The 26,392-nt window shown below is 39.9% G+C and overlaps 1 protein-coding gene across 1 annotated transcript; it reads left to right on the forward strand.

Moving 5' to 3' along the window:
- On the forward strand, positions 1-25,776 carry LOC113992353 (alanine aminotransferase 2). The gene is made up of 11 exons (XM_027729557.2): positions 1-626; positions 10,091-10,180; positions 11,377-11,485; positions 15,145-15,278; positions 17,253-17,496; positions 18,164-18,243; positions 18,804-18,940; positions 19,642-19,816; positions 20,571-20,726; positions 21,748-21,860; positions 23,088-25,776. Exons 1-11 carry the CDS (start codon positions 300-302, stop codon positions 23,176-23,178), a joined length of 1,656 nt encoding a protein of 551 aa, XP_027585358.1. The 5' UTR covers positions 1-299; the 3' UTR covers positions 23,179-25,776.
- The last annotated feature ends 616 nt before the right edge of the window (positions 25,777-26,392 follow it).

Here is a 26,392-nt window from a genome sequence, read left to right on the forward strand (position 1 = left end):
GGGCACTTCTGTCGGGGACGGGGGGCTGCGGCGCTGTTCGGATGCAATGGTGGGACCTCTTGCTCCCGCGGTGGCATCGCAACACTGCAAGATCAGTTGTATCCATTGCAATTAAGTTTGCGGGATCTGGACATCAGAGGACCGAGCATGGACGTGTAACTGTGCCAGCTCTTCGGCGTTTCTTCTGACCGCACCTCCTGCTTGTGTGCCTCCTTCCCAGCGCCCGGTTCCGACCGCAGAACACACCGATCCTCAGCGCTCGCATCCCGAATCTCGCTTTGGGGAGTACCCGGAGGACCATGCATCGGTTTGCCTTGGTTGCCAGGCAAACTGGGGCCCTCCTGTGCGGCCGCGGGCCGGGGGGCAGCCGGGGCGGAGGGTCGGACACGGCCCTGCTCGGCGCCGCTTCGGTGGCGGCGGGGCGGCAGCCGCGGGGACCCCGCCGGGACGGCACCGTGCGCTGGAGCAGCGCTGCCAAGGCCTCCGCCGTGAACATCAACGAGAAGGCGAGCAGGGAGAAGATCCTCACGCTGGAGTCCATGAACCCGCAAGTGAAAGCTGTGGAATACGCGGTGCGGGGCCCCATCGTCCTGAAAGCTGGGGAGATCGAGAAGGAGCTGCGGAAGGTGAGGCAGGGCAGGGCAGACAGGACGCGCTCCCCGCAGCCCACACCGGCCCTGCCCCGGGGCACCTCGGGGGGCTCGGCAGAGCCGGCGGTGGGGCCGGCGGGGACACCCCGACATCCCGCAGGGCTGATGCGCGACCCTGTGGAAGCCTCGGGAAAGCGGGAGGCACCGCTGCAGTGCCTTCTCCTACCAAGTTAAAGACTCGGGACCACGGGCAGCCTTTCCCCCCATCCCTCTTTGCCCCAAGCCGTGGCCGGACGCGCTCTCCTCCTCCCGGCCCTGCCCGCTCCGCTCCGGGCACCCCCCGCACCCGCACCCCTTCTCACGGGGGGCGGGAGAGGCACAAAACAAAGGAACCCGCTGTCCGGCTACTGTTTATCTGGTGTCACTGCCTGCGTAAGGCAAATAGAGCAGTGTTTACATTTCTTCGGCCACTTTGACCCTTTGCTGCAATCCCGCGTCCTTTGTGTTATACAAGGGGGTGACTGACCAGCTTTCGTCATACTGATAGAGCGTTTGAGTCGTTCGTGAGGATTTTAGAGATACTGCCTTGGCCGGGGCAGGGAAACACCTTTGAAACCCCTAACAGGTGAGAGATGGACCCGGCTGTCCCGGGCACTGCTCCGCAGCCTCATCCAGCACTGCCCTGGGCCGCTCAGAGCCGAGCAGGTGAAGGAAGGGTTTTTGAGACCACCGACACTGTGCTCCGCTTTTTTTAATTGCAGAAGTTGAGGTGCTTGAGGACAAGCTTTCAGAGCACAAACACTCAGTGGCACTGCCCGAAGTTTTAGGTGGTTGGTGCTGTTAGGAGGATCGGAAAATAAAGCAAGATACAAGATACTCCTAAGGGTCTGGGCTAAAATGTACTAAATAAGGCATCCAAATCAGTCAGTGCTTACATTTTGTTCTTCATATTTTTTTTCATATTCCTTAAGACTTAGTATTTGAAAAAAAAAAAACCAACAAAAAACCTTAGTAATACAGACATGGCTTTTTGCTTCTACTGTTCAAACCACAGCTTCCCCTCCCAGCACAAGGACTCTTTTTTGTTTTGAATAAAGCATCTGGCAGTGTTACTTTTCTTTAATTTCAAATATTTTTCCCTGCCTTCACTACTTTAGAAAGTCTTGCTAATATGTTATTACAGGTACTGCAAGACAGTTTTGATCAATACACGTAAAGTGCTTTGACAAAAAGGTGCCACAGGGATTCTAATTGTAAGAGATTATTTTAATTCTCTGGTCTTTGTGTTTTAAAACCCTTGTTTTAAAAGGCAAAACATATTTTTAGCTCACTGTAGTATATGCATCAATTATTTACATCTACTCAATAATTATTAAAGACAGCTTCTAAAAAAAAAGAATTTACTTAAAAACTTCAGAATGGTGATGGAGAATTAGTTTCAGAACATCTGTTTTGATTTTTCCCTTAAAACTTGTTTATAAAGGTGTCATTGTGTTTATGCAATGGGGTTTCCTAGTGGATGCATTTTCCTGAGTATAAAATCTTCCAGTGTTCTCACCAAGTATGTTTGTTTTCAAGTTAATATCACAGGGCAGGAGGTATTACTTGACAAAACAAATATAAAATGATCCTCACAAACTCCTCCCTACTCCCCTGCTTACTCCATTTACCAGCTGAGTCACTGACAAGAGAGACTGTGCACTTTTGAAAAATATAGGAGTAAGTCATTGCCAATGGCTTTATTAAAAGATTGTTATGTCAGTTTTGTGCCTACTTACATGGCGTTTTCCATTTAAAAGTGTTTGTCTGGAACTAGTCTCATGGAATAGTGTTAGCCATTGATAGTGGCTACCAGCATTCCCAGGGGTGACTGTGCTCTAAGATGACTAAAGCAAACAAACCTCCCAGTTGGCAGGGAAAGAGGACAGAATTACTGCAAAAGTTGAGCCAGTGTATCTGCAGAAAACATTAATCAACTTAAGGAAGCAACTGAAAGACTTTACTTCTTTCCAGACTTTTCAAGTTATTTATTCCTCTTTGCCCTTCTGATAAAAATACTGTTATTCCTTCTATTGTTTAACCAAGCTGTCTGCTAAAGTGTACAGCGTTGAGTAGTAACGAAATATTACAGGTTACCTAATTGCCTATTTGTGTGTGTGTGTGTGTCTGAAATTCAATTCTGTGTGATCACAGGTCAATGGCTCTTCTTTGTTTACTTTTGATTAAAACTGGACAGCTACTTTTTTCATCCCTCTCAGTCTTAGCTCACAGAGTTAGGCCAACCCCTGCCAGCAGAATTAACACTGCCAGATAGAGAGGCTGACGAGGTTGTTGGAGGAAGGTGATGCCCCACAGCATCTCTAGATCCAAAACTACTCTTCATTGACAGCAAAAGAGTTGCCCCATAGCAACTGTACCACGTTTGATGGGGAAAGAGCTTTGCCCAGCATGACATGGAAGTCCTGCACTGGCTGGGGTATCAAGAACAGGCAGAGTGAAGCAATGACAGCAAATCTGCATTTATCCTGTTCTGCTGAGACACCTTTAGTCTGAAGTAAAAGCACCTTAAAAGCAGCCATTGTCTCATCAGATGTGATAGAGGCTCTCCCTCTTTAAACTTGGTTCAATTCAGTTACACTTTATACTTGCATAACTTATACAGCTTGTTATGTAGACTATAAAATAGCTGTTTGCACAGTGTAAGCTTTCATCTTCTTTGAGTTTTGTCCTGCTGTCTCAGATCCTGAATAGCAGTGCCTCTGTTATTCTATCTGGCACTTGCTGCTTTTGTATATTAACTCAAATGATTACAACAGGAGCTGTAACTCCACAGCACACACAGAAATAAGGACTAAAATGTTACTTGAGAAGTCCCTGACTAGGCAACTAGTCTAGGCTAGATCTTGAAAAAGTAAATAAAAGTGAGGCATTAGTTTTAGCTCGTGTGCTTGGGACTAAGCCATTGAAAGTGGCAAGAAGAATACTCTGTTAAAGCAGAATAAGATTGATTGCTCTGGAGTACAGGTGGGGCATGTTGTACCTGGACTTCATGAGTTTTGTTGGCTTGTGACCCGTATTCATCTAGGTGGAAAATCAATGTTTTGATCTACATTAAGTCTTTCAAGATAGAAATCTTTATGCAAAGTCATTGACTTGAATTAACTCCCTGAATTTTTTTTTAATAGTTTTGAAATTGTGTCATGCTTCGAAAGTGAAAACGTGGTTTTTCTTCCTCTTTGCTAATGGTAATATTTAGCTGATTCTGACTTACTAAGATGACACAGAAAGAACTGACTTCAACCAATTTCCTAGGTGTTTCTGGGGAACTTTTTAAAGCAAGCTAGAGCACAGACATATTTTAATAAATCATTACATTCTCAATAGAACACAAGACCTTTTTTTCTATCCCCTTTGTGTAGACTTGCTAACAGATGACCACCATATCAAGTGTTGACTTTAATTGCATTGCAGACTAGAAAATTGATCCTGAACATGAATTCAATGCAAGAATAATGTAATCTTTGGACAGAGCCCTTCTCTTTACTCAATCAGTAATAACAAGCTAGCTTTATCTTTACCCAGGCTGCACACATACCTGATTTATTACTTTGCATTCATGCTAATTTTAACTGACCTTGTTATGAAAGTCCCTTCATATCTGTTACTCTGACATTTTTCTTCACTTATACTCTCCTTTTTTCTCACAGTTCCTGATTGGGTTTTACGTAATGTCAAGTTCTATGTCAGGTTGAGTTGGATTACATCTACTTGCAAAGCATGTGCATATTAAACAGCATTTCAGGATCCACAAGTCAGCTCATGAAACATTGGAAGCAGTGCCTGGCTTCATATAAGTCACACAACACGAGGTTCTTCTGCAGAGTTTTCAAGTTACTGAAACAGAATTGTAGGGCAGAAGGGGGGAGAGGGATGGTGTACAGGTATGTATTGGTAGCATGTAGAAAGTTCCTTCAGACCAGCACCTTATCCTACCCCTGGGCCTGGAACTGTGGGCCTTCAATGGCAATACACAGTCTCTACACACTGGAGCCCTTATTTTTGTGAAAAGCCACAGTAGTCTGGCTTACTTTTACAGTAACAGGGTTGAACACTCATCTCCTGTGCCCACACTTTTCTTTTGCATAACTATTGCAAATAGGTTCCTGTTGCATGTTCGTTCAAGTCACTGGTTCACTCCCTATATTTCTATTTAGATAATAAAACTACCAAAATCCTTCTGCTTGTGTAGGTGTAACCTCAGGCAGCTTCTGCTGAAGTATTTTGATTAAAAGACTGTAGAGCTTTTCTTTTTTTCTTTTCCTTTTTTCTTTTTTTTTTTTTTTTTACTAATTCATCAGGCTTTTAAATTGAATAGAAAAAGTCTGACTTAGAATCCAGCCTTAATTGTAAATGTGAGTTGACTGTGTCTCTGGGAGTTGCGGAAAGATAAAACACAGTTTAGGCAATGACATGCAGAAATATAATTTGACATGCCAAGAAAAAGATACAAGATTGACTGGTACACCCAGTAATGAAAGATGTTAAGCTTAAATTACCATCCTCTAATTTTCTGCTTTGAATACGTGACTGTGTGCACACTAAGAAAGTATCTTCCAGGCAAGAGCATTTGACCTCATTAAGACAGAATGGTTGTTCCTCAGTTGTCTGTACATGTTGCATACATAAGTGAATCTGTACTAAACCCCCTATTTTTTAACAGGGTGAAAATTGCTGCAGATGAAGATGAAAAAAAACGAGTTTTAAGAGTATGATTACCAAAATCATATGTTCAGAAGCACACAGCACGCAAGATCCAGTTATTTGATGTCTTCTTATTGAATACAGTAGCAAAATCTATTCCAAAATAGCCCTTTTCCAATAGGTCTTCAAGTTAAGAGGGTCCTAATGTCTAATCACTTTCTAATGAGCATTATTTCAATTCTGTCATGTGCAACGCCATTGAAATCTAGGGCTTGATTCATATAGGCAAAATTTCTGGATGCAAATGCACTTTGACCAATGTGTAAGGCAACAGTAACTTGAGGACAAGTCCTGTTCTGTAATCTCTGTATCAGATCTGCCAGTTAATGGTCAGCCTCACGGGTTTGCTCATGTGATATGAGGGGGCATGCAAGCCATCGCTGCCATTTCCAGTCAAAATCCAGAATTTGCCTTCTCCTTCCTTCCAAAACCAGCTCATGTCAGCTTGAATTACACGTGCATAATACAAACTGAAAGCTTTTCTCTGTGGTAAGCAGGTCAGGTTTATTTTTCTGCTGTGAGCTGTTTTAATAAAAAGATTGGAATGCTAATACAGGTCTTTGGGTCCCCATTAGTTAAGGGCCTGTGGGCAGTGCTTTCTTGTCCCTTTGAGTGGAGGACAAAAAAAGCAAGCAAGCAACTTGGCTACTACAGCATAGATCTCAACTGTGCTGAAATGTTTGGATTTGCCAGCTCTCCTATTGTACAGCTTGTTTGTGCAAGTCACAGCAAAACCAGACTCAAGGAAATAGTACAATGTTTCATAGTGTGATGTTAGTGCCTGATAATCATCAAGAGGAGACGCAAAGAAGTGGCAATGAAAGTGAAACAATTGAGAGCAGCCAGGAATGGACTAATTCTGAAATTCAGAAATAATTGAAATACTGTCTTGCTCTTTTGGGATTAAAAGCAGCTCACATTTTGATGGCCTCCTCAAGGGAGCTCTTTTCAGTCCTTTCCTGTTGCCATTACCAAATCCACATATGCTTCTCTCCAGACTGAGGGGTTTCCTTTGAAATTTGCTGAAGACTTAAGAAAGGACAGCGTTAGGTCAGCTTGCACCCTTCTTCACCCTTTCTGGCCACAGCAATTCACCAGCATTCTTAGATGGTACTATAGTGAAGGGAACATCCAGGCATACTAAACCTCCTGAGAGACCAAACCAGCTCATGACAGGGCACTGCCTTCATGCTAGTTCTGTGGGATAGTGTATGTTCTGGCATCATGTTGTTTCTTTGATCAGGTAATTCTCCCAACACCTCTTGGTGTTGGTGACTCTCCTTGAGAGACAGCTCATTGTTTCACGCTGTATTCCTTGCTTGCTGGGTGTCTTGAGGCTGTGGGAATGTCTAGGGGAAGAGGAGGCTTCCCCAAACCTGATTAAATTCTTGAAGATTTGTATTGACTCTGCACCAATGAATTCTGGTTCATGTACAAAAATCCCTTCTCCCAACTTTGTGTGGTATTTAGAACACTGACACAGTCGTTAGAATAATCCTGTCTGACCTGCTTCAGGTTTCAGATGTTTTCCATCTGGCCTCTTAAGACACCATTTCCTCTGAAAAGAGAGCAGTGTGACAGAAGTAACTAATTTCCAAAGAGTATATTCCAAATCCTTTATTCCATTAAAATACTTTCATTATCAAGAAGAGAGCAACTGAAAAATGAATGAACACATTTTTATATTTTCTGCTTTACATCAGAGAGTGAAAGATGGCTTCTGCAGCTTTAAAAATGGCTACTACAATTAGTCTGTCTGCCAACAATGACAAAAGAATGGCAGGAGACTGGCCTTGTTCCCCAGATGAAGCTGAATCACGTTGTAAGCACAGTGTGAGGTGCCGCCAGAGGCAGAAGGCTTTAACAGTGCTTGTTTTGTAGGTTTTTCTTCTTGATTCATGTGGTTCATACCCTCTTCAGTAGACATGAGTACAATCTGGTACTTACGGCTCCCGAGTTTGTTATTAGAGCTCTTGTTATGCAAGCTGCACTTTTCCAAAGCTCTGCCAGCTCCAATCCAGTCAGACTGTGTCTGGAACACACCTTGAGAGCCTGCCTGCACTCAGGGAGGGGGAGAGGTGTGATGGGGGGCTGCACTCCATCCCTAGAGGAAAGCAAAACAACTCCAATAACCCAGTGTCTGCTCCCCCTGTGTGTTCCTTGGCTTGCAGGGACATAAATTGTCTCAGCACAGGTTTGTAGGTGACATGGTCAAAGACTGCTTAGCCTTCTTCAGTGAAATAAATCTAAGTAACTAGGTCCTGCTGCAGCCCTTTTCCTGCTGTTCTGCAACCTGATGTTGAGGTTATCAACATCACATTCATATTTCCTCCTTTCGTACAGATCTTTTCATAGACCTCCCCAAAAGTATTTAGCATTACTCTTCCCTTGGATACCCCCACCCACCAGTGCCATCACCACAGGAGGAACCTTGACACAAGTAAAAAGTGACTCATGCCACGCTTTCTTAGGGATCTGTGTAGAATTCCACCTTGCTCTCATCTGCAGAGTCAAAGGCACTGGCTAGACTTCCCTTGATGCCAGCTTCTGATATCTTTGCTTTGAAACTTTGACCCATTAGCGTTTGAGCCTTGTTACTTATTTCCAGTTCCACCTTTCCGAAATGCTAAGATGGGACTTTTTGTTCTAAAGAACTTCATTAGAACTTTTTTAGAACTTCTTTAAGAACTTGTGTAGAACTTCTTGTTCTAAACTAAAATTGACAAGTTCTGATATTCCTTCTTTCCCTAGAGAGATTGGAAATCAGTAGAAAAATGCTAAGTAGTCGTAGCATTTTTTGTGTAGATTTCACTAGGAGGCATGTAGGGAATCTCTTGAATACAGTTCTAAACAATTGCTGATATTTACTCATCGTCAGGCAAGGAAAAGGCCCAAGTTATTTAAAAGCATCTCTCTTTTGAAAGACAAAAAGGGCAACAGCTCTTGTAGCTGAGGCCAAGAAGCACAAGTTAGTCAAGAGGACCATGGGCTTTTAATGTGGGAACTGTGTGTACAGCACAGAAAACCCAACGATTCCTTCTCTAACAAGTTTCTACAGTGAGATAACTGTAAAAAAACTTGTGTGTGTTTTGCTATTTTTTCCAGATCAATCATTTGAGTAGCAGAGATAGTATGGGGTTCATGGGGTTGGTGATGATTCTATACCTGCAGTGATGCCCACAGGCAGTGATGGCATAAATGCTGAGTTTGGCACTAGTAGTGATCTGGATGGTATCAGTGCTAATAAACTACAGTAAACCTGACACAGACACCAAAAAGGTGATCTGTTATCTTTGTCTGGCATCTCTATTCCTAATTTTTTATTTAGAGCTGAAATGCAACTCTTAATTTAGGGACTCAGATCAACAAGCATAAAAGTAAATGACTTGATGGAGTCACTGTGTCACTTTAAATTATTTAAAGTGAACTTTTTTTTTTCAATTGCTGCTGAATTTAAGGCCATATAAAATTGACCCTTTTCATTCAGGATCATGTAAGTCCAGCTGTCTTGTTTTAATGCCATTTACAACTACCTATTCAATTTTAAAAGGAAAAAAACCCTATAGGCTATCAGTCATATGATGGACTGGATCTGTGGGGATTTGAATCATGTGGTCACATAACCTCTCAGGCACATCATGCAGCCTTAAACCTCCAAATCCTGGCATACCTGGGAATCTCTATCCCTGATGACTACTTGTATTTTGGTCCTTGTTAGCTTTGCACGTCTGGGTTCTGGTCTATCAATCACTGAAATTCAACACATAATCCACTGTAGAAAAGCAAAAATTAGTTCAAGCTTGCCAGCCACATATTCCACGTAACAATTCTGTCACTGTTAGGAGGCCTCCCTACTGCCTCTCAAATATACACCAGAACAATTGTAAATTTATAATTGTCATTTATTCTTCTTGTAATGTTGGCCTTTACTTTCAGTTAATCTCTTTTTATTTAAACCAGTGGTGTTTTTTTCTACCAGTCAGCTCTTTACCTTTTTTTTTTCCTTATTTTATTTTACTTTTTGAAGGGCTGTGCTTGCTAATCAACATTCATTAACTGCATTCCCTGTCTTCTTATAATGTATTCGGTTTCTCACAGGAAAAATGGCTGTCTATTCAGATTTCAGAGACTGAGAAGCTTTTAAATATTCATGGTGATTATTTAGCACTTCTGCTGTTTATCATACAGAACCTCACTGTGATATATTTTGTAAAACATCTCTACATGGAAAAGTGGGGTCACGATACAATGAATATTTAATCTAAATAAAAATAAATAAGCCAGTAGTATGTTTACTGCTTTTACTCTAAAAGGGCTAAAGATCTCAAGTCTTGTTTTGTTGGTGGTTTCTCAAATGTCCTCAAATCTTTTTAGCTTCCTGACTGATCCATCCCTCCCTTTAGGTGTCTCTAAAGTTGCTCTAATACTGACAGTTCAAAGTGCCTTTTTTTCATCTTTTCTACTTCAGTGTGTAGTTTTGAAGCAAGTCAGTCCCTTACTTGCAGCAAGCAGAAAAATAAAAGCCAGCCTATCCTTTAAAAATGTGTCACAGTCAACACAATTTCTGTAAACCATTTAAGATTTACTGGCAGTGTTGAATAAGAAATGCATTGAGCTTTACATTCAACACTGTATCTGTTCTGAGATCAGGCACTGTATAGTTACAGCCATATGACAGATACCAAAAATGAATCACCTACTTCAGTCCTAACAAAATATTCTGCATTCTCCCTTTTTAGGGAATCAAAAAACCTTTTACTGAAGTAATTAAAGCCAACATTGGAGATGCACATGCAATGGGACAGAGACCAATCACCTTCCTCCGGCAGGTAAGACTATTATAAAATATTATTATTCATTTTTTACTAGAATGCCTTAAAAGCCATCTGATACGTGTATTGGTTTAAATGATTCCCTAGATGCAATTAGACTTAAAATATTCTTTTGTAAAGAGTTACAAATTTTCATTTCTGAACCAAAGGTGTAGACCTTGCTTGCTGATTGTCCTCTTTTAACACAGTAGCTTTCCTTATTTTTTGTATCATTCTCCATCCATACTTTCTTCTGCCATTTCTCCTGTGTTATCAGTCAGAACATTCATTATCAATAATGTACTTGAAGTGGTTGTCTTCAGAGAAAAAAAGCAAATGCCTGTCTTCACCTGACAGTATACTTTTTGATCTGCAACAGTTGGGTTCAGGAGTTGTACTGTTGCTAATTTTGCACATTTTACCTGTGGACAAGCTAATTGGTGGGTTAACTTTTAGGAAAGACCACAACAGACTTCGTATTTCTATATTATTCCTAAAACACATGTAAGGTTAAAACTAGTATTACAGTATTTACTGAGCATCCTTTACACACACATGTAAAATCCTCAGGCTATAATAATGTAAATTCAGAGAGTTCTAGGACAAACTAAAGCTGTATCAAACTGGGGGTTATATTCCTTAATATATTCTGCTGGGTCATGTTTCTACTTTTACTATGTTCTATATCACCGCTTCTTTTTTTAATTAAATATTTTACACAACTTCAAATTAGTAAGAACTGTAAGTTATTTTTGGGAGGGATTATTAGAACATGCAACTGGGACTTCAAAATTTGATCATATTTCTCAGTTCTGCTCCATATTCAGACTCTTGACTTCTTGTCAATAAGGTGGACTGGGAATACACAACGAGTGGAGGATAGAGCTGTTTAGAGATAACATATGAATAATTAACTGTGCTTTACTGTGTTTGCGCTGTCTTAGGTCCCCTGGACTCCAGTCTTCACTGTCTGTAATACAAATAGTTAATAGTTCTAGAATTCTGTTTATCAGCACAACTCGGAACCTGATAAGATTTCTTCACTTCTGTAAGCCCTACCTTTAAAAAAACAACTGCAAACTCTTCATCAGTAACCTGTGTTTTAAATTAGCCAGTATTTGTGACCTTCATTTCCAAGGAAAGTTAACAGTGATATTACCAACTTAAAATAACCATTGATAGAATGGCGAATTTACATTTTCTTGGCACTCTAGGTGGTGGCCCTGTGTACATACCCAAACCTGCTGGACAGCCCAAGTTTTCCAGAAGACGCCAAAAAGCGAGCCAGGCGGATCTTACAGGGCTGTGGAGGAAACAGCTTAGGTAAGACTCGGTTTGAGTTGCTCCTGTTGGTATTAGAAACAAAACAGGTCATTTCAATATCTGCAACAGTGAAATTTCTTAGTCCCATTTTATACGATTGCAAGTCAAATGGGGAGGGCCTGGGACAGCCTGGTGGGGGAGGTTGGATAATCAGTGACTAACAGGGCAAGTTTTTGATGAGACTTATGACAGAAGGGGAGCAGATGAGGGTTATACAATTATGGAGCCCTCACCACAACATCATCTAGGCATAACTAAAGAGAATGCTGAGGTTTTTTGTACTAGGAAAGCGGCAGAGAGTACTTGTGAGGCTTTATACTGTTACGGCATCTGTAAATCCCAGGCTCTGACAGCTGGTCTCCTGCTAAGACTAGGTGGAGGTTTTTATAGTTCTATCTTCTCTAGATGTTTCTCTGCCAAGGAATCTACCACTGTAGACATATACAGACACATACAGTGTGTGTCCACCCCAGCTGATCCAGTTCACAGTCCTATATCTTTATTTTGAACCATCAGTCCAAGTGTGTTTGTCAGGTTATGAACTGGAGTATCAGAAGTTCAGGTACCTGGGTGATAATCCTCTGCAAAGGGAAAGCTACAGCACTGAAAGGTGGTGGTTTTTTACCTAGCTGAGATAGTTTTAACTGAATATATCAGAGCCCTATTTCTCCAGGGTAAAATAACTCTTGAAAGAACTACAGAGCTCTGTTCTTCAGCCATTGGTCCTACGAGACTACACCTGTAGTATCATATAACTAAGTACAAACTTTGCATATTCAGTAGAGAGGAAATTGAAGAGAATTTCTTTCTCCTCTGGCAGCTGTACTGCCTACTTGTACCTGGCAAACACCACTAGAATTTCTACTCTGCAGATACTGTTACCGCTGCTGGGTACAGCAAAGAGTCTGGCACACTTAATTACCTTATTTCAAGTAGGCAAACACTGACATTTCAGAGCACATATTACAGTAATTGGCATATTTCTTAATCTTTGTAATTGCACTGCCTATTTGCACTGGCATATTTTGAGATTAGGTGCTTTGAAACTTAATAAAATAAACAAGACCTAACCAGTGGTTACATTAGCAGTATTTCAGCCTTGGACTATTCCTGAAAACCTAGGCTAGTACAGAATATATTTTATCTTCACCTTCTTTGTATCAGTTTTGTCTGTTAATGTAGAACATTAAAAATACTTTTATCAAAACTGAGAAGTTCCTCTAGCTCAATGAATTCCTTTCCTGTCTTACTTTGGCACAATAAATCCACATAGTACTGTTGTAAGAGTTATTGGGGATACATTTGAGTTTTGACTCAATCTTTCTTTGTAGTAATTCTCAAATTCAGGGATGTGATGTGTTTTGAATTGTCAAAATGCTAAGTCTTGTCCCCTTGAGTGCTCCCTTCCCCTTAAGGGTGAGACCCCACAGCCTCATGCTGGAGTAAAATGAAAGGAATTCATCCTTGCATAATACTTCAGAAATAAGTTCCATTTTCAGCAGATCACGTATTTCCAACAATTTGTGTTAGCGCAGTAGATTCTGAGGAAGTAGACCTGGAACAGTTGCAATATTCAAATAAGATGATAATTCTGAACAAATCCTGGTAATTTCAGTGGATAAACTGAAATTCTGTAACTGGAGTCTAAATGTTTTTTTTTCATGAAATGATACGTGCCAAGAACAACTGTACCTCTGAATTCCTGAAAACTAAAACCACTGTATACTTTACTGATCTGCTGTACTGTTTTCTGCCTCCTCTCCACTCTCCCTCATCTCCAGTATCGTGTATCAGTCCCTTCTCCTGGCCCCTGTAGCTCACCAGCCTCTGCACAGCACTCCATAAGCACACAGTGTGAGGCAAGTGGACCTGCAGCTGAAAGGAAGTCACTGTGTTGGTAGTCTGACTACACACTGCTGTTGTCTTCTTGGCTGAGAAGAAGAGATTGGCTTTTTTGGGGAAAATCAAAGGTCAAAACCTCATCCTTCTGTGTAGCTTTAAGTGCTGTGTTGTGTTCTAACAAAACCTTATTTTCAACGGATTTGGGAATCCAACACAAAAGTGGCTTCACTACGTATGGTCATTTGAAGCGTTGCACCCGCATCTAAACCAGCATTAATTGTAAAGTTAACATGAATGTCTTGACCTCTGGATATGAACTAGAATAACCTCACTTCCAATGAATGTTCATTTGGCAAAACCCTGCTCTTGATATTGAGTCTTGCTACTCCCAGGCCATGTATGAAGGCTCAGTTATGTCCTCAACCTCTGTTGTGTCCAAACACTCTGGGATTCTATGGACATCACTTTGCATGTGGGTTAACTGGCATGTCTTCCCAGGCATTTGAGAAATTTACCCCTCTCCTCTGGACAAAAATACCTGTTATATGCATATGCAGCTTTTTGGGTTGGGTTTGTTTATTTGCATCCCACAGTGCAAACACACAGGTTCTAGTCAAAGCTATTAATTGAGTACAGTTAAGTGTAGAAGTACAGGACAATTAAGTGTTATATCCTCAGAGTCACTGCACTCAATGGGGCACAAGACAGAAGGACAGCTTAGCTTTGCTCTCCTGCTTTACCAGCAGCTTCCGAGCTGTGATCAAAGACCCATGTACAGACCCAATAGAACTTTTAGCCCTGTAAAAGTAAATGTTTAGGACATCAGGGAACTTTGTGCCCTGAGTTGCCACTTTGCCCCATGCAATTGTGCAGTACTTGCAAAGCTTCTTTGTCTTTATAAATCATGGTTTCGCAGAAGTGCTACCAGGCAGACTACTAGCATATAACTGAGAGATGGGAGTTAAGTCAGGCACAATTATTCCACTCCACCCAACAAGCAAAGAAGATCCTGCAGCTTCCTGACAGTGTTCTAAAATAGATGTACACTTGTCACTTCATTGTCCATCAGTTTTAGGCTCCGTAGCTTGGATCCATTCCTCACCTTGGCCTAGGCTTATTTTTACTCTTTACTTCTTGCACGTACTCAGCAATGATGCACACAGGTATCTAACATCTCATTTTATTTAAAATTATTAGTGGTGCTCTGTAAACTGCACATGTTTTTGGGCTGATCCTAGGCATTTCTGCTCCAAGTGACTGAAAAGTGGTTGTGGGAGATGCTGTGGGGGAAGGAGAGAAGCAGTGTAGGATTTTTGGGGTTTCAGACTGTGGGAGATAATGGTATGATATTATTTTCATATTGCAAATAAACCCCTTATATTTGTCATGGAATTGAAGAAGTCGCTTTCCTTTCTACTGCACATACTACCTCTCTTCCTTGTTCCTGTTACTTAAATAGGTGTTGGTTTATGTTCAGAAGTGATTTCAACATAAAAAAAGCAGCTGAAAGACAGTAAACATGGGATTGCTGTCCCAATTTGCGAAGTAGCCTTTAAGTAATACTTTATACCAATTTTATTTTTGTATTTTAGTGATACTGTATTTGTCAAATTCCAAATTTGTTCTTTTGCTCTAAGAGCAAACCAATTCCCTTTCCTACTCCTTTGGAAAAAAAAGAGAAAATCAAACCCATCTTGGGATCCAAAGTGCTGATATTTACAAACTATACCTTACAATACTAGCTCAGGAGTTTTGTTAGCAAGAAGAAGTACAAGTACATTGTACTCAGTTCTCATCTCATTCTCTTTTTTTCACAGGATCCTACACTGCCAGTCAAGGTATAAATTGTATCCGTGAAGATGTTGCTTCATATATTGAAAGAAGAGATGGAGGGGTTCCTGCAGACCCAGATAACATTTATCTCACCACTGGAGCAAGTGATGGGATTTCTGTAAGTGTTAAAATTAAACCTGTCCCTTCTTGGTACAAACTATAATTTATCAGTTACCTTTGGAAATACAGGTCTCTGTTGAACATCAGGTCTCACAAGCTCCTGTGAGTTTGGTCTGACAGATGCTGAAGTCACATTCAATGGATATCCACTATGTGGATGTCAGATGCCAGCTAAGAAGCAGGTGCAAAGTCTCTTAATATACATTAACTTGTTCCTTTTTGTAAAGGTACTATGAACTACACAGGTGCCTAAATATAAATTTAGAACATTCAGACCATTCAGACTAAATAATGATTGTCTTCAGTGGTTAAGGTACCTGGAGACTAGAGGGTATCAGTCAATGGCAGAGAGAAGAGGGAATGACCTCAGATGTGAGAAGTCTCAGCAGCTCATTTTCCTGGTAAACTCTGCTAGTTCAGATCAATGCCAATGAAAATCCAAAGATCTATTTCTGTAATCAGCTTGTTTGGGAAAAAATTCAGGTCTTGGCTTCAACCAAGGTTCAAAGATGGTCCTTGGTTAAGACAGGCATAAGTGTGTCTATTAGATTCTTCCTTTACGTGGACACATTTACTGATACCAGCAGTACCACCAGCAGTACCACCAGCAGTTCTTTGCTTTTATTAAGGCAGCCTTTCGTAGCCTGCTGGTAAAAGTGTTTTTTTTAAACGACATCTAGTGGCAGAGCTCAGAATGGCAATGTTCTGACAGGAACAGCTCTCCAGATGTTGGTAGTGACTTGGCTTTCCAGAGTTTATGATATTGGCAGCTCGTCAGGAATGGCAGCACAGCACAACAAGTCTGTACCACGCTGATTTGATTTCACCAGTGATGAAAAATCAGCAGTAATATGAGTCTCGTTATTTGTCCCTTTCAAAAATAAAACAATTATTGTCTCATAGCTTGGGGGACAGAGGGTGTCAAGCAATTTTAAAATATGCATTTGGTCCTGATTGTATATTTTGAATGCTTGATATTTTTAAGCTAGTGGTGGGTACAAAATTATGCTGATTATAAACCATTAGCTTAGCAGCTGAGCTAGTATGTGATGAGAGGTACAGAACAGCAGGTTTTGTACTAGAATCACTGAGAAACTAAAGGATATGCTGCTGTATCTGAAGAGATATTTTTGGGTTTACACTGTCGGTTACATGCTGATAAGGATGCTTGCTCTGATTGCACCTGCACTTCAGAGTTCTCCCTTGGTTATAAAAGCAAGAAATCTCTCTATTTCCTGCACCAAATGCACTCTTTTATTTAATTCACATGTAAAAAGCCTACACACAGACACACACGGGTAAATCCTCTGGACTCATCTTAGCACAAACACTACATTTCTGTCTGTATCTTCCAGGCATAAACTACATATGGTTATATTTCCATCCCAAGACATGCAGATTTTTGGTCTCTTCTGTTACTTGAAAGTGGAAGCATAATGTGACTGCAGTTTTGTTCCCAGCTAGCCACAATTCCTCCTAATCTAAAACAGGTTTCTGTTCCAATGGAGAATCTGCACAGTACCCCAGTTCTAATTTCTGATTTTTTTATTGGTCTCTTGTGGTTAGTGAGATAAAATAAATGGAAGGCAACAAGCAAGAACTAGCTGAGGCTTCTTTGCTTACAACTGGGCACAGCAGAAAAATCATCATCTTGATATTCCTGTTTACAACTTTCCCTCTAGCACTGTGCTCAGAATGTTTTCCCTAAATTTTGCAGTTGATCAGGCATGATCTTTGGAAGCCATGACATGCAGAGGAATTCCATTATACTGAGATAGACTGTTCTCACTCAGCCAGTAACAACCTGAAATAAATAAATGCCCTTTGATATGAGAAGATGACTGTATGCTTCTAGAACAGAAATCCACCTTAACTCTGGACTTTTTAGGAAGGAAGATCACTAACTTTTTCCAGAGTATACTATTAACTCTGGTGTGTAATTTTTTTTTTTAATTCCTGCTTTTTTTCCCAGGCAATTTTAAAGATCCTGGTCTCAGGAGGTGGAAAATCCCGAACAGGAGTGATGATTCCTATACCACAGTATCCCTTATATTCAGCAGCCATATCTGAGCTAGATGCTATCCAGGTGAACTACTATTTGGATGAAGAAAATTGCTGGGCTCTAGATGTGAATGAACTTCGCCGTGCCTTGAATGAAGCCAAGGCATATTGCAACCCAAAAGTCCTCTGCATCATCAACCCTGGAAATCCCACAGGTCTGGGGATTTTGTTTAAATTTTGTTCATTCATTTGACATTGCAGGCAAATCCTAAATACGCATCAAGTATGTAAAGCTGAATTTTAGAGTCAGTGCTCTAAGTTGGACAGTATGTCGTATTTTCAGAAATGTTTTTTCAGTATCGTGGAACTCCAGAGAGGAGGGAGCAGGTTCACTTCACTGGATCCCATTTGAAGCCACTGCTTCCACTGAACTTTTGCAGACTTATGGAATTACTTTCAGTCACTTCTGGTCTTTATGAAGGATCCTGTCTCTGGCATGGCCTGAATTCAGTGGCAACCACTGCCTCCCTCAGAATTTAGTTTTTTGAGTAGTTGAGGTTGATTAGTGAGAAACTAGATCCCACTTAACCCACATGGCTGTGAGCATTTGAAATCATAAGTTATACACAGAGTACTCTTAATAAGCCACTGATTGATTACTGTATCTCACAATTCCTTTGCTCGAGATGGACTAAGTTACCTTAAACCATAATTCCTCCAAAAATACTCCTTAATTTCATGCTTGGTGAACTGAATTCTGAAGTTCAATAGCACTTTTCTGAGAAAGAGGGATATCTTGTTGAAAAGCTTGAAGTCTTACTAGGTCTTACTATATATATGTGCTCCACTAACTTTCCTCTTGCTCTAAAAATCAAACTACAGGACAGGTGCAAAACAGAAAGTGCATTGAAGATGTGATACACTTTGCCTGGGAAGAGAAACTTTTTCTCCTGGCTGATGAGGTAATGGAATATTCTGTTCTCTCAAAAGCACAGCTGAGAGTATGAGGTATAATTTTGTTCCATGCGTGGTGTTGGTATTTTTTAAGTACAAGGAACAGATTTTGTTATCATACCATATCATAAGACATGAACAAACATGCAAGATTCTTGGTATCAAGGGATCAGTATAACAGGTGGCTTGATCTGGATTTGAACTAGAGAGAAAGTGTAGGGGACACAAGGAAGAACTTTGCTGGAACTGACCTAAAAACCTATGTGAAGCTGAGACCACTTCAAATGAAAGAAATAGAAGGAAAATCAATTTAAACATGCAAGTAAAGGTTAAATTGTATACAAAGAAGCTCAGTGTTCTTCCAAAGACTGAACCTTTAACTACAGTCACATGATATAAAATATATCATGACAGTAACTATTACTTAACAAAGAACCTTGTGTCTTCTAACAGCTTTTAAGTTCTGAGTGTTACCACTGTTTCTTCAGTTCAGATCTGTCTCTCTAAAAGGCCATGTTTTATCCTTAGTTGAGGGAACAGAGCACATTAATGTCTTCTGACTGTTCAGGTTTACCAGGACAATGTGTACTCTGAAGGATGCCAGTTCCATTCTTTCAAAAAGATTCTGTATGAGATGGGACCCGAGTACTATAACAATGTTGAGCTGGCCTCTTTTCACTCCACCTCTAAGGGATACATGGGCGAGTAAGTCTGATTTAGTTTTTTTTTTTATTTCATCTTCCTCATTAATCTGGTTGGACAGCCCTTTCATGTTACTGACCTGAAGGTAATCCACCATCTTCTATTAACTAAAACTATCAAGAAAGGGAAAAAAGGCATTTAAAGCACAGAGTAATGGATTAGCTCTGTGGTTTTCAAAGTATGAAATAATAAGCACATTTATTTCAGACACTTAATGCCTCATTTCCACAGAGGTGAAATCCTACAGTCCCAATCTGGACCTGTGATAATGGAAAACTGGTCTCCAACATTCAAGGAAACAGCTCAATAATTGCTGGGATGTTTGATATTGTAAATGTTTGGGTTTGGTTGTTTTGGGGAGGAAGAGATGAAAGAAAAAAGGACACATCATTTGTGATGAAATGTGTGCTGCTACAGCCATATGCTCCTGTTCTGGAGATTAAACGATCCGTGTTAATCGTTAACTCGCCTGACAGGGAAGCTGCATGTGCACCTTTAACTTTGTGTGGGATACTGGGAACTAATGACATCCCATGGAGTTCCATCTTAAACCATTGCCAGTATAGCAGCTGTTTCAACAGCCTGTATGTTACATATTGTAAGATTCTCATTAATTGTCTTTCCTCTTCTGCAGACACTTTCATTGCTTTCCCAGTATTTATCCACTTGAGGTTGACCAATCTTTTCTCTTCACTTTGTCACAGATGTGGCTACAGAGGAGGTTACATGGAGGTCATTAATTTGCACCCAGAAATCAAAGGACAGCTTGTTAAGCTGCTTTCTGTTCGCCTTTGTCCCCCAGTCTCAGGACAAGCAGCAATGGATATTGTAGTGAATCCTCCAGTACCTGGAGAAGAATCTTATGCACAGTTCATAAAGGTCAGCAGTAATGTTCTTTTGTGCATTTCCTAAACCTATCCTAAGTATTGGGAATTCAAAATATGCACAGGGACATATTTTCTTTCCTTTCTCCTCAGACAGTCCTGTAATAGAACCAATTTACAGAACCATGCAGTGTATTTAAAATTAACTCAGTATGACTACCTTGAAAAATACTAAGAAGACATTATCAAATGAGCTTTCTTTCTGATAAATTCAACATTTCTCCTGTGTTTAGTTTGACTAAATAAGATTTTTACTAAAATCCAAGTAGGAATGTAAGTTCAAATACAGTTATAAAATCAGCCTTGTTCTTCGGTGCATGCAGTGCCTTTATATACTGAGCAACATGGTAATCTGTGTTAAAGTATACACATAGTTTCTCACTTGTAAAAATGAAACGGTGTCTGGCTTAAGAAATTACCTTATCGAGTCAGATCAGAAGTTCAGCTGATGTGGTCTCTAAAAACAGCCAAGAGTGGATGCTCAGAAGGAAGAATGGAAGAAGGCACACAGATAGACTCCTGTGGGTTATTGTGTGTCTACAACACTTTGTAGTTGAATCCTACCAATGCCTTTTTGTACTGCTGTTTTTAAGAGCAGGACTGGAATTTGGAACATTGTTTGCTCTAATAGCTCAGCAAAGCCCTAAAAGTGTTTAATTTGGGGAAGGCCTCTTGAAGCATCATAGTTTCCTCTGGAGTTTTTGTTGCCACTTCAAATACGTTCAACTGAACACCTTTCTTTTAAACAGGAGAAAGAGTCTGTTTTGAACAATCTTGCCAAAAAAGCCAAACTAACAGAAGATATGTTTAACAAGATACCAGGCATTCACTGCAATCCTCTTCAAGGAGCTATGTATGCTTTCCCACGGATCTTTATTCCTTCCAAAGCCATTGAGGAAGCAAAGGTCAGTCAGTCGCTTCTACCTCAATTAATTTTAACCTTCACTGGCCTGTGCCTACCACTTCTAATGATGGATTTTTATTCCAGAGACAGAGTAAGCTCACATAGTCACAAAAGCAGTACTTCATAGACTATGTATGATCTTAAATATAACATGACCTTTATTTGAAGAGAGGAAAACAAAGCAGAGCATTTCATCTCAGTGGTGAGGCTTTCAGGGTGAGAGTGTTCCCAAGGACGTTGGTGTTCAAGGCATACAAGTAGCTGGACCTGTGCAATTCCAAATTGCTGCCCTGCCTGGGTTAGGGAGGCAGTGGATTGGGAATGGCAGTGTGCTACTGAGCCTGCAAAAGAAGCCCCATTCAGCAAGTCTGGGAAAGAGGAAGGTTTCCTTACAAATTTTACCTTTTTGCATTTGGGTCAGTAACCTCTATTACTGAAGGGCAAGTCTTTCTGTTCCTGACTAGAGCTCTGATACCTGATGTGTAATACTTGTTTTTTAAAGGGAATTTTATCAGCACAGCTGGGAACAAAAATAGGGCTGTTTTTCAGCTGCTTATTTGATTAGGTTTATAACTTGCATGAATTTAAGAACTTTCTAATCAGCAGATAATTAGGGGGAAGGGGAAATAGTAACTGCCAACGGAACTGGAACACACAGTTCTCAAATTAATTTAATCTTATCAAATGTCAGTGCCTTAGATTTTTCTAAGTACAATTCTGAGACTTGTGACAAAAAGTTATAAGCAAGTCAAGGAGAATAACAAAATTACCTAAAATGTTTCTTTTGAAGTGAGTGTTTTGTGTAGGTTCCTCAGCCCTATTCCTCCATGAAGTATTGTTATTTAATTCACAGTGTGAATTTGTGAGCTGTCCCGTTAGCAAATGTTCCTCACCTTCTTTAGTGAGCAGAATAAGAAACTAATAATGTAAGATAAGGTTTCAGGAAAAAAAAGGAATAATGAAATTCTCTATATTTTATATCTATATATTCTATAATAATTCCAAAGCATCCATTCCCTTAGGCTCATAAAATGGCACCTGATATGTTCTATTGCATGAAACTTTTGGAAGAGACTGGAATATGTGTTGTACCTGGAAGTGGATTTGGCCAAAGAGAAGGAACCCACCATTTCAGGTACAGTTTCTGTTTGTTTAAAATCAAATTAACAGTAATAAGCAAAATACCATCCCAGTACTTTCTCTTCTGATTAAATATAAGGATTTTTATTTCAATTTCTGTTATCTCATTTTAAACTGGACAGTTTCAGTGGACTGACAGCTAGGCCAAAGACCTGGTCTGCTAGATGAGCTGTCCAGGTTTTTGTGGTGTTTTCACAGCTTGCTGACATAATTTTATTCTATTTTTATGCGCTGGCATTTGAAATGCCTTCTCCAGGAATACAAACAATAATAATATCTTAGACTTTAATCTTAAAGTTGGCTACAGAATTACAAAAATTGCCCTGCATTCTTCTGGGATGAGGGGGCATTAAACAGTGTTTCTCTATGGAGAAACTGCATGAAAAATGCAATATCTCCCCTATAAATCTCCTCCTTAAGCATGCTGAATAACTCTTCACTTTACCAAAACAAGATGTTGAGCTAAATAATCTGATACCAGAACTGTGAACATAAACTCTGTTGCTTTTGCTTCCAATAAATAGCACTTTGCTCCACCCAAGCCACTGATACTAGAATTTATCATGGAATTTAGTCTTATTCGGTCTGAAACAACATAACAGAGGGTATCTTTAGCTGTGGTAGTTCTGCAACACAGCTGGGTGAGGTATCTGGGTACATACAGCTCCAGGAAAAAGCCATTCCAGCACCGGTGTGGGAAAAACACTCTGTTCTGTAGGTCTTGCTCACAGTCTGCCATAAATACTCCATGGGATTTTCATATCCTGAAGAAGAAGGAAAAAAGGGACTAAAAACTGCAGAGTAGGATGTTGCATTATTCTAACGTTTCTGAATTCTGTTTTCAGTTAAAGAAGAAATGTACATTTACTCATAACTGCCTGCTCCTAAAGCTCAAAAAGCTGGGTACAATTTGGCACTATTGTGCCAACTATGGAAACCAAGTTGCTGTTGTTTCTTACTGATGACCTTCTTCAGGTTAACTCAGCAGAAAATAACAATTCTTGAATTCCTATGAACTAACCAATTGAAACAAATGGCTCTAGTTTAATAGTATAGTTCAATTAAAGTATAAATGCATAAAACAAGAGAATCACATCAAAAACCGGTATTAACACGTTGCTGTGCCCTGAGATAAATCAAGATCTGTGCAAAGATCACAGTTTAGTTTGTTCTGAAGATAATGTGGGTTGTTTTTTTTCTTTCTCTAAATATTATTTTTCAGAATGACCATTCTTCCTCCAGTAGAGAAGCTGAAGATCCTACTGGAGAAAGTGAAAGACTTCCACATAAAGTTTCTTGAAAAATATGCATGAAACTACTGTGGCTTTTTCCCCCTCATCCCTTCCCCTTCAAGGCAAATGAAGACTGAACAAAGATGTGCTGAGAATGTGCTGTTCATCTAATTTAACTAAATTCAAAATAGATAGAACCAGTCTTAGATACTGCTGCAACTTATTGGACTATTAAAAAGTTAATGTCTGGTATAGAAGGCATTGTTACACCAACTTGTTTTTTAAGGGGAAGGGGAAGAATGTGAAGGAAGTGGTGAGAAGAAAGAGTCAGTAAATGCTTTTGTGCCTTGATTGGAAGTTACATTGTGAACTTTTGACTCAATAGGTTGGGAAAGGGAATTGCTCACTAAAATTATTACTGTTACGTGGGGTTTTTTACAGAACAGAAATGCAAAGATCAATTGTTTAGCTAGGAAAATGTCCCATCCTAAAATTCTACTAAACAAAAATTCAAACCCCAACATTTATAGGTATTGTTTGGTTTAATTTTTGTTGTTATTATTAAGTATGAAATGTCCTCCAGATCTGATTAAGCATGTAGGTACATCATGCTTATTAAAAAATCTTTGGCACATGTGCGCATATACCTTTAAAATTCTACTAAAAAGAAATCCTGCCATCACAGCATAATTGGAATGGAATATACAGTTTTGATCAGAGGAGTGAATACAGTGTCTACTTGGACCCTATTTTTGTGAAACTGAAAGATAATGAGGAATATTTTCTTCTTATTCATGTGCTGTTCAACACAAAATCCCAGCACAAGAGCGCTGAACATTTCCTCTCATACCAACTCCACGAGTCTCCTGTTAACTCTCATCTTTTGTACACATGGAACATAGTAAGGTACTGTTTCAAAGCAGATGTGAGCAGAGTCAGTCCTTTCAAGTAGGGTAAGACACAACACACTTCCAGAACCGCTCTGTCTGTGGAGAACATTTGTTTGGAATCACATGACAGAGACCCACGATGTGGCCAAAATCCAGCTTGAACTGGCAAAGACTAACACATGTTACCAGGGGAAATGCTGAGGGGGATTTCTAATGAAGGGAAAGGTATTTAAAGGAAAATGTCTTGCACCAAGCATAAAGGGAATGATAGTACAGCTGACACTTAAATCTTCCACTGGCTGAATGACCCTGAGTGCTTATTAAAGCCTGGCTCAACAAGGTTGCTATCCAGTACAGCTGTATGACTCCACTAATCTATGCCAGTTTTCCTGCAAAACAAAGGACAGCTTCTGTTTCTCTAGAGCTGGAAGCTGGACACCTCCTACTAGCTCTGACAAAGGGCTAAAGGAACAGAGCTTCCAGTATTCAGGCGTGAAAGCATTAACATTTGTCAGGCTTCGCCTCAGCATTTACAGAGTTTATTCATTAAGAATATCACATTTAATCCAGTCATTAATTTTAAGTTACTATATAGAAGCAAACTCATTTTCATGTCTATTAGCACTTTGTTAGGCTGCCTTTGTAGCTGGTTCAACATCCTCTGCTGATCCAAGTTACTAAAGCCAAGGGCTACAGAATCACTGTATGGATAAACCTGTGCCAATTTAGTATGTGTGGAGGACGAGAGGTGTTGCCAATAACTGTCCTTACAACAGCAACCACCAGTCTAGGACACAGCATTAGCTGTACTCCTCACAGTCCCTTGCTGAAGTCTGTGAGAGGAATTTAGTCCTTCTCAATCACCTGCCAGTGGTCCCAGGTCCATGAATGGAAATGTCACACTGCTACAGAGTTACTGTGGGGGCTTGGAGAGAAAAAAATCGTACTATGAGAAATGCACTTGTGGGAGGACAGCAGACTGAGAATACTTATGCTGCTACTATCCATTGATAAATACAACCTTTTATCTGTTGGCATCCTTAATATGCACTAATAAAACAAATCCAGAAAGCGAAACTGTAGTAGGAGATCAGAATATTGATGTGAAAGTAAGACAAACAGCACTTTCCTATTCTGGGAATGTGCCCAAGTGAGATCTGGCTTTGGACTCGTAATGCAGTGTAGATTGAAGCTAAGATCTATCAATGGGAGTTAGAATATTTTTTTATATTTTTGTAACTACAGCTTTTTCATGGGGTAGTATTTGTAATCTAATAAGTCAATAGATTTTATATTTGCCTTGCATTTGCACCTGTTACTTCTGGAAAAAAATGTAAAGGTTTACAAGTTTCTAATGATAATTTACAGGTGTGAAAGGCTTTTTCTTTTCAGTCGGGACAGCAATTCTTACACTTTTAAATCAAAATATAATGACATAAACTGAGTTTTTTCTAAACATTCTATTATGGTGCCTTTTATGTTTGTGACATTATAAGGGATAACAATTTGTTCTTGATGCATCTCATGTGGAAACGTGGTGATTTCTATTGTCCATCCACAATATTCGTATGTATTGTGATAAGGTTAATGTGCATTTTTGTGGAACAATGCTGTAAAGCTAAGAAAAGAGGCTTATTTTCCATGTCTTTGAAATCTTTCATCAATAACAGACAATCCTTACTTTCAAATGCATGCTTCTAGGTTTGATCTTCCTACAGGTGCTCCTTATAGCAGTACTTCAGATGTATGAGACTTCCAAATAATAAAGCACATATTAAAAAAAGGGTAATAATTCTCCGTTTCCTATGTCACTGAAGCAACACCAGCTGGATTGCACTATGACACATTAACCCCCTGTTCAAACCAGTATTTACTAGTATTTAGTATGCATGTACCAGATCATTAATCTCTGCATCACTTCAATTTATGGACTTGAAATTTGTCCAACTTGTTACTGCAGAACTAATTCCTACTGTTACAGAACTGTAAACAGAGAAAGTCTTGGGCAAGTTTATGCTCATAATTAATTATACAATGTAAGGAGTTGTAACCAGGAGTTAGGCAAGCCAGACTTTTTTCTTCTAAGAGAGGATCAAGCAGTCAGTTGAGGCTGATCAACTGTGTCATGAAAGCTTCTGTGAGGGGTTTGTTTGTCAATGTTGGTTGCCCCCGTTTAAAAAAAACTTCTTACATGTTTTATATGAGATTAAACTTAATAATCTTTTTTTCAGTGACACCACAGAATTACTTTATTGTGTTTTTTTGGTTATTCAAAATAAAATGGCATTTAGGGAAAGGGAAGTTAGTTCTGCTTCCCTAAACATACATGCTCCCAAAGCAGAATCTTCTCTTCTTTTTATCAGGTATTTGAGTGCTTTCTGGAACAGAAACTTTTCCTCCTTTTT

This window comes from Pipra filicauda, unplaced genomic scaffold (assembly GCF_003945595.2).
Source record: "Pipra filicauda isolate LSUMZ 115617 unplaced genomic scaffold, ASM394559v2 scaffold189_size1545977_pilon, whole genome shotgun sequence".
Taxonomy (NCBI): Eukaryota; Metazoa; Chordata; class Aves; order Passeriformes; family Pipridae; genus Pipra; species Pipra filicauda.

Excerpts from the sequence above, each read along its gene's own strand:
- LOC113992353 (XM_027729557.2), top strand. The coding sequence starts at position 300 with ATGCATCGGTTTGCCTTGGTTGCCAGGCAAACTGGGGCCCTCCTGTGC. Across the intron at positions 11,486-15,144 it reads CTGTGGAGGAAACAGCTTAG|GATCCTACACTGCCAGTCAA; the intron begins GTAAGACTCGGT and ends TTTTTTTCACAG. Across the intron at positions 15,279-17,252 it reads GAGCAAGTGATGGGATTTCT|GCAATTTTAAAGATCCTGGT; the intron begins GTAAGTGTTAAA and ends TTTTTTTCCCAG.